The sequence below is a fragment of the Telopea speciosissima genome, chromosome 7 (genome assembly GCF_018873765.1).
Source record: "Telopea speciosissima isolate NSW1024214 ecotype Mountain lineage chromosome 7, Tspe_v1, whole genome shotgun sequence".
Taxonomy (NCBI): Eukaryota; Viridiplantae; Streptophyta; class Magnoliopsida; order Proteales; family Proteaceae; genus Telopea; species Telopea speciosissima.
The window spans coordinates 59,998,878-60,007,278 of record NC_057922.1 but is presented as its reverse complement, the minus strand read 5'-3'; the positions used below and the strand labels follow the sequence as shown (position 1 = coordinate 60,007,278).

At 39.2% G+C, this 8,401-nt stretch overlaps 1 protein-coding gene and 1 long non-coding RNA gene across 2 annotated transcripts in view; both read right to left on the bottom strand.

Annotated features, from left to right (window-relative positions):
* Nucleotides 1-556, bottom strand: part of LOC122667789 — a 32,537-nt gene extending 31,981 nt beyond the window's left edge. Inside the window, exon 1 of the long non-coding RNA XR_006333856.1 lies at nucleotides 510-556. This is a non-coding gene — a long non-coding RNA (uncharacterized LOC122667789). The remainder of the gene's footprint in view (nucleotides 1-509) is intronic.
* A 229-nt stretch (nucleotides 557-785) lies between these two features.
* LOC122667787 (CXXC motif containing zinc binding protein-like) lies at nucleotides 786-6,004 on the bottom strand. The gene is made up of 4 exons (XM_043864215.1): nucleotides 5,886-6,004; nucleotides 5,542-5,649; nucleotides 4,870-5,037; nucleotides 786-1,193 (listed from the first exon to the last, which is right to left on the bottom strand). The coding sequence occupies exons 1-4, from the start codon at nucleotides 5,985-5,987 to the stop codon at nucleotides 1,071-1,073; spliced, it is 501 nt and encodes a 166-aa protein (XP_043720150.1). The 5' UTR covers nucleotides 5,988-6,004; the 3' UTR covers nucleotides 786-1,070.
* Nucleotides 6,005-8,401: the final 2,397 nt, after the last annotated feature.

Genomic DNA, 8,401 nt, shown 5'->3' with positions numbered 1-8,401 from the left:
GGCACAGGGTTTCAAATCCCATAATCGATAATCCAATCGTCCAGTGCCAATTCCCGAAACTATCAGGAATCGGTGTGAATCGTCCAGTCAGTGCCGATTCCAATACAAATCAATCTGATTCTGATTTTTGAAATCATGGGAGAAGTTGGTCTTAATTATGAGGTGTTGGTCTTTCCAACTGAGGTACCCCTTGGGGTATATTAACGACAATATTTTGGATTTCCAAGTTTTGAGAGATTTACATGAACCAAGATGTACGAAAGTAATGCATGATCAAACAACAGTAAGGCAGAAGAGGGCAAAGCCCCAACATGGCCACACCAAATCACCAATAGGGTATCTCGTGAGAACAAAGGTTCTGTGTGCACATCGGTGGGGGGAGCTAGGCATTGGGGAGCGCAAGACATGGCTCGTCAATGGAGGGGGAGGGGGAGGGGGAGGGGGAGAAGAGTGTCAGGAAGAGAGAGATAGAGAACGTTGGCAAATCCTATGCCATTGCTAACAGAAACTTTTCTCATTCATTTAATACCTATAAAAAGGTAAACTCCTAGTGCATAGCCAATGGGCATGCTTTCCATATGTTTTTGTGTGTGTGTGTTGTGGGGGAGTTGGGGGGGGGGGGCGAGGGGTTGTGTATGTTAGCATATTTCAGCTCATTAAGAACCTGTAGAACCTGTAGAGGAACACAACCCCATCACTGTAAGACCTTAAGTAACAAGGCGAAGGCATTTCTTAATTCAAACTGGAAATAACCTGAACATGAGAAAACACTTGAGAAAAATAAATTCACACAAAGTTAAACTATGCTTTGTATTGCATTATCTGCTGTAAGGCTGTCACTTGCCAGTCAAGAAAGAGTATCTCTTGTCAAACACGTAGCAAACAACTCCTAGACATAGTATGTCTATTTACTTTAGTTCAAATTTGTTAAAATACAGTCAGAATGTTTCTGCATGGTAAGAAAAGATTAGCCTTCACATTCACAACACATATATCCTTCCTAGAAAGTCTAGATGTAATTCACCCCCATCCTTTCTGTGTCCCTTATGTTTATATGAGAGTACTGCATTCTACTTCACCACAACAAAATTAGCCTGCAGGTTGGATACCATAACTGGGCACTGTCCATCCTCATCATAGTCTGCATACTCCCCTTGTGACAAGTCAATCTCGTTGAATTTAGTCCCATTTGTCTAAGGAAATGAGATTCATGTGTAAGTGTATATTGAGACAACTTTAACATGAAATTAAAACATAATAAGCACCACTTGCTCAACATGCAATAGAAAAATCATTCAAACTGAGGTTAAAAATGTAAGACCCACCATGAGGTTAAAAATGTAACACCCACCACTTTTATTGTACTAACAATAGTATGAGTAGAAGCAGTAGACACAGCAGCAGTAGGAATTGAGGAAGACTCAGCTTGTTCTAATAATAAAACTTACCCATGGCCCATGGAACTCATCAATTGCAAAGTCAATTTTACCAAAATTAAAATGAAAAATATTTTTGATAGTAGCCCCTCTTATCAAGAGGTGGGCCACTTCAGAGGTGCACATATGGAATCCACCATGTGGGATCCACTTGAGTGGATTCCATGTGTGCGCCTCTGAGCGTACGAGACCCATTCTCATACGAGAATGGGAGCCGAACTCTCCTATCAATACAGGTTTTTCTATCACAAGATATCTCAAGACATATGGTGGGTGAGCCTTGGCGCAATGGTTAAGTTGCGGTATTGCAAGTTGCAACCTGTTGGTCGCAGGTTCAAAACTTGGAAACAGCCTCTCCTGCAAAGCAGGGGGGTAAGGCTGCGTACATTTGCCCCTCCCAGACCCTGCAGTAGTGGGAGCCTCGTGCATTGAGATGCTCTTTGTTTTTAAAAAAAGATATCTTAAGACAGAGAGGTCTTATTCTTCGAACTTGAGGTAAGAATGTAAGATAAATGTGTTATCAATTTTCTGACACAAGACAAAGTCCAAAGTTGTTCCTCATCTCTACTTGTCATTTTGCTGGATTCAGCTGAAGAGAGTTAATAATAGACAACGTCAAACAGAGATCTTTAACCTCCCATTTTACACTTTGAATCATCCAGGTTCTATTCATATAACCCAACAAACAACCAATTTCTATGTTCATGTCTAAGGTCAGATAGTAAGATAGTTCCTATCCTTTTATTTGCCAAGGCACAAATGATGATCTATAACCAGTTAAAAAATCTCTGGCTTTCAGTCTTTTTTTTTTTCTAAAAAAAATGTCCCAGTAAAGGAAATTCCAACAACTTCAGATGTGCTGCTCAGCCTGCTCTCATTTTGGGTGTCGATGTTCCTATGCTAAGCTGACTTAACTATAGACTAATCTCAGCCATTCAAATTCTTCTTTCCCCCTTTGGACCATGCGTTTGATCACATCTTGAACTTCTTTTTCTTTTTCCTATAAGAAAGGTAGTCAATATAGCAACTATAACCATGTGCACACATTTCCATGCAAGACAAACTACGATCTAATGATTTCCAGGTCAAAAAAGGATTTCTTTCAACCAAGATGGAAAGTTCTTCCATAATCTGCCAAAAAGCAATTCATATCTTCTGAACTCATCCCCAACTAGTATACAAAAAATGAAAATAACCAATGCATCATAGTAGAGTCTCCAGAAACAAACTCGCCATGAACCTATGGTAATGCTAAAGCAAGAAGAAGGGAGAGATGCAGACAAGAGGACAGACACTTGGTTATGCTGCCTAATATTATTTCCGGGCCAGGGAAAATCTTAAGGCATGCTGTAATGCCAGGTGGAATCAAAGTGTGTTTATGCCATTCCATGCAGTGATGTGTTCCCCTTCCATACAAGCCCCAAATGCCTCCTAAAACAATTAGTAGAATGACAAATCCTCGGAATTAAGTGTGTGTTGAAATTATGGACACTATACAGGATAGTGAACGTATTAATAATTGTTAATCTCCACCAGCTTATTGTATTACCAGAGATAACATTACTAGAAAAGAAAAAAAAACCAGAAAACAGAGATGCCGCAAGTGTGTAAGGTTCGATATAATGCCAAAAAGGGATCAAAACAGATTCATATGAAGAGCAGCAATTGAAACTCCATGCATGTGAAGCTTCATATCAACAGAAATCTTCATATCAGTAGAGAACTCCTCGTGCAGTGTGAGGAAATATTATATCCACCAAGAACACTTCATGTGTAGTTAAAAACAACACATTCTTCAAAAGGCAGCAGCTTATATATCACAGAGCAGAACAGTAAGGCACCATCAAAACAGTAGAAACCCAGTTCTTTTTCATATTGAATTAACTAAAAAGGGTGTACCCAGTGCACGAGGCTTATATTGGATAAACTAGGGTATAAATTTTTTTATCTTCTTCTTCTTCATCATAGATCTGATTCCACGTGACAAAATCAGATAAAACAATCAGAATCAATGAAGAAGAAGAAGAGAACCGAGAGAAAGGAAAAGAGAGAGGTCGAGTAGGGAGAAGGCGGCTTACAGTTGGGAATTAAAATCACCTTACCATCAGCCACAATATTTATTTATGGCAAAAGGCCGGGCACACCACTCGTGTACCCCGAGCTAGCGCCTATTCTCTCTCTCTCTCTCTCTCCCCCTTTGAAATGACCCCCTGTCCCCTGTATGATGCCCTGTCCTACGTTCCCATTGGTGCCGCCCGCTAGCTTACCGCATGTGGGCAGTGTGCCTATCCCTCTCCCTTTATTTATATTGATAAAATAGGACAGTTACACCATACAAAAAGAATTCCACTAACACAAGACTTCTCTATTAAGAAAAGACTATAGACCTTAACTACCCTCCAGTAGACTACACATAAAGACACTTCCAATTATAAACTTTAACAATAACAATTAACAATCACATTTTACTTACAAACAAAAAGCAGGGGTTGGCATTTTGAAGCAAACTATCATCCTTAATTTTCTTAAAAGGCTAGAATATCGAAATCTAATGGGTTCTACACAGAACTACATCAGATTGGAGTGCATTGAAACATATGATTTCAAGGTATCTTACAAATTTCAATTTTACAAATATTGTGTGAGAACCGATGTTGATATGTTTACCTCATGAGTCATATGTTTATGACAAGAACAAGTATTTGATTTTGGTGCAGAAAATACAAGAAGTGATGGTTTTCGATGATTTCTATAGTTTAGACTCAAAAAAGTAAGAAAATAACACCAAGAGTGATATCATAACTTGAAGAACACCTGGTTCGATGACATTGAAATCTAAGATTTTCAAGGTATCCAACATAGTTCCGGCTAAAAGGTAATTTATGAGACCAATGTTATAGATGTGGCTTCTTTATTTTGCACAATTTATATAAGAGTCTTGTGAACAAATGTTTGATCTACGTATAGAAATTACAAGAACTGATAGTCCCCAATGATTTCCATAATTTGGACACAGTAATATTCAGAAAATTACACCAAAAGTGATATGATAATGTAAATTGTCAGGAAATAATATAAAGGGTAAAGCATTCCCAACAAAAATAGAGGAAACAAGCACAGGAGGGAAACCCACTTAAGAAATTGCTAAAAGTAATCACTACACCTTTCTCAAACTCAGGATAAATGCAGAAAAGTCAACTTATATTGTCGCTTCATAAATCAAGAAAGCGGCCAAATGGAAGATAAATCACAATTTACCATGTGACGATGCTAAGAGAGAAGAATTAAGTACTTGCATTCTTGGAAACACAACAAATTGAAATGCATGACTGCTAATTTCCTAGTTGAAAATAATGCAAATGAATAGCAATTGGTGCACACAAGTATGTGTCAGGAGTAATGGGGATTAGAAAAGGAAAAAATAGGAACTTACAGATTCCGCTTTCCATCCATCTCCAAAAACAAAACCCACAGGCTCAAGGCCCCTGCAATCAAATACCATCAACGGAGTGTATTTTCCAGATTGACTAGTTTCGAAGGTCAGTGGGAGACCACGGCTAGGGATCATCTGCACAGTTCCTTCCCTCCCACAAAGCTTGCACTGTAAAAAGGACAAACATGAATGTAAATCTGAATGTCTGAGTATAGTTAATAATCTGACTCAGGAAACTGGAATCCATATACTCCAAGTGTCAGTTTTTCCTACAGGAACGGTAACTTAAATATCAACTAAAACTTAACCTTCTTGTTCTATGTTAGGAGGAAAAAAGGGAGTACCTACAGGATAAAATCTTAAAGTTGTTAAGCATACTATAGTGTTCTCCAGTTTTCATATGTATCTATTAGCATGTTTGTCTATCTATTTACCTAACTACCGATTGCATCTATCTTTCTATCCTTCTAAGGACATATGACACATGTATCGATATTCTGAGTTTATAATGAGGAATGACAGATTAAAATGTTCCACTAAGGCTCAAACTATCCATGAGGGTAATGATTATCGGTCGCAGGAAGAAAGCAGGAATGTCACGATTACAATATTTCTAACAAATAGAGAGAGAGAGAGAGAAAGAGAGAGAGAGAGAGAGAGAGAGAGAGAGACCTTCTGAATGAGATTAAGGGTACCCCTGCCATGGGGGGAAGGAACAGTTTCATCCAAACTCACACAAGTTTCCTTCTTACTAAGCTCTCCACAGTTATTGCATTTCATCTATAGGGAAAACAAAAAACAACATTTCAGTAGTCACGACCAGATCAGGAAAAGAAAAGTTTCAAGTACGGAGACAGAACAAATCGAAAGAACGAACACACGGAGGAATTCAACCAAAAAAAAAAAAAGTAGACAAGATTATAGTAAAATCAGTAAAACCTAGATATATTAAGAACACAAATTGTGAATTGTGATCCGATTCTGAATAAGGAAGGGTTGAGGGATTGCAAGAAGACCTTGAAGTAGTAAGTGAAGTTGGGATCATCGCAGCCACCCTGTGGCTGAAGATTGGTGAGATTATCGAGCTCAGCAGTTATCATCAACATGTAGTTCACCATTTTCGTTTCCTTTTTTCCTTTCCGGAGCTGATTTCAGATTTAAAAACTCAATATTTATTCCTCTGGTCTTAGCAGACGATCGGATGGTATCGATCGCCAATGCCTTTGGCACCTATGTGATATATTACCCCTTTTCTCTCTCCGTCCGTCGCTTCTCTGAGAAAGTCTGGAATCTCTGCTGCGGTTTTTTGTTTTATTAACGAGTACAGACGAATAAAACCTGTACCTTCTCTCTCAAAAAAAAAGGAAAAAAGTCCTGTACAAGTAGATATTACATTTCCAAGTGTCTTCCTTGGAGTAACGGGGCATCTATTTAATGGGTCCCACTGAAAATGGAATACAAAATGCATCCGATCCTAGCCCAACCCTAAGTCCCGTTAGCTCGGCCCAAGCCCGACCTGACCTTGACTCAGGACCTGAAAAATCCAACCTTGACCCACCCTGAGGGTCTGGTCGAGCTGACTCTAATTGGCCTTGATCATGGGGAGGGGAAGGAAATTCACGAGTTGGAAAAAAAATTATTAATTTTACATAAAATAACACTATAATAAAACGTATTATATCACTTTTTATCTTCATATATAATATATTATATAACAAAATGTGGGTGACTTTTAAAGTTTATATATATTACATCAATATATATTTTATAGTATAACTTAAAATAGGGTCGGGTTGGACCGGGCCGGGCTAGGCCAGGCCAAGACCGAGGCCTCAACCCTGACCTGACCCGACCTTGGCTCAGGGTCAGAAATTTCAGCCCTGACCCGCCTTCAAGGCCAAATATCTCAGCCTAGACCCTGTTCAGGCTCAGGGTAGGCCAAGACGGGGTCAGGCCGACATGGCCAAACTTGCACCCCTACTCTAGAGCATCATCATAGTTGGTAAGTTTGGGAAACTAGGGGTGTCAATTTTGGATCGGAACCGTTCCGCTAGGAATCAGAACCTATCCACCCAATAGCTTATTGGTCCGGATCTGGTCTAGTCCCAAGAACCGTTAGAACCGGAAGAAATGACCAAGACTGGATTATCATCAAATAAAATTTGACGAAGGATATTATACAAAAGAAAAATAACTTCAAAAGCTGTGTTTTTGGTATTATCTTCACTCATACCTAACAACTGCAATATAGATTATTATTTCAATAAAAATCTTTATTCGCGAACCACCAAATTGGTGATGACAGATGACGAATTATTATAATAGTTTTCTATTTCGAAACTCTCTCTCTCTCTCTTTCTCTACATAAACTAAGTCTAAATATGAGGAATTATGTGAAAGTTTTAGACATTAAAATTAGTTCAAGTCTAACATATCTGGCTGCATGAGATGATAATATATACATTGACACATTGGAACGTCTATCGTTTTTCTAGAGCAACTCCTATTGTCCTTGTTTTGGGTTTTACATTATAATAATGTTTGGACCCGTTTAGGAACCGGAACCGGACCACCCATTACTTAATGGTCCTGGATCTCAGATTTGGAACCGGTGAGCTTATTTGTCCGGATCTGGTCTTGATATCTTAGAGCCGAAACCGCTATAGAACCGGACCAATTGACACCCCTATAAGAAACGGTAATAAAACGGATCCAGATCCGAATCCTCTACTGCTCGCTGCCCCAACTGCGCTGTGCTACGTAGACACAGGGCTGCACGCAATGGCTGACTTACCCCCACTCGGGCAAGGCCCTTGGGCAGGGATAAGGCAGTCATTGTGTGTGGCCTGTCTGCGCAGCAGGGCCGTTGAGGCAGCCTGCCTGCGCCGTAGAGGGATCTGATCCTAATAAAACAGGTGATGGTTTCTATGACAATTAAAACGCATTAGACGATAATAAAATTTTTAAAACATCCGAGGTATAAAAATGATACAGGATATAAATGTGTTTTCAAAAAGGTATATCTTTTGAGACTTTTTTAGAGGGTGTCTTTAGGGGTATGTTCCTTCGTGAGTTGGTTGTGTTCTCCTCATGAGTTTGTTGATTGTACTTTTGGTCATGTAGACCTCTTTTAAAAAAAAAAATCATTTTTTTGAAGAGAAAGGGGAGTGAACTGCCCAAGTCTAGACACTGGCGGCAAAATGACTGCACCGCCCCTTATGAAAGGTGAAAATTCCACCCATCTTGATGCTTCTAAGTGAAGAAAATGAAGTAAACTATTTCCATTGCCAAATCAGATGATTGTTGGGGGCTCTAACTCAATCAAGGGTTGGTGAACAACTAACTGAAAGAGAGTGGTGTGCTAATGTAGCTAATAGCCAAAACTCAAAATTAGCCGTATCCCCACTGAATGGGGTCGGCTACATGGTTCCTTGCAATACAAAGTAGGAAAAACTAACTGAAAGTAAGAGGAACGAAAAAAAGAAGACAAAAGAGATGAGAAGCGTGAAAAGAGAAAAGAAAGTAAGAGGAA

Excerpts from the sequence above, each read along its gene's own strand:
- LOC122667787 (XM_043864215.1), bottom strand. The coding sequence starts at position 5,987 with ATGGTGAACTACATGTTGATGATAACTGCTGAGCTCGATAATCTCACC. Across the intron at positions 5,038-5,541 it reads CCCTTAATCTCATTCAGAAG|TGCAAGCTTTGTGGGAGGGA; the intron begins GTCTCTCTCTCT and ends TCCTTTTTACAG. Across the intron at positions 1,194-4,869 it reads ATGGATGGAAAGCGGAATCT|ACAAATGGGACTAAATTCAA; the intron begins GTAAGTTCCTAT and ends TCATTTCCTTAG.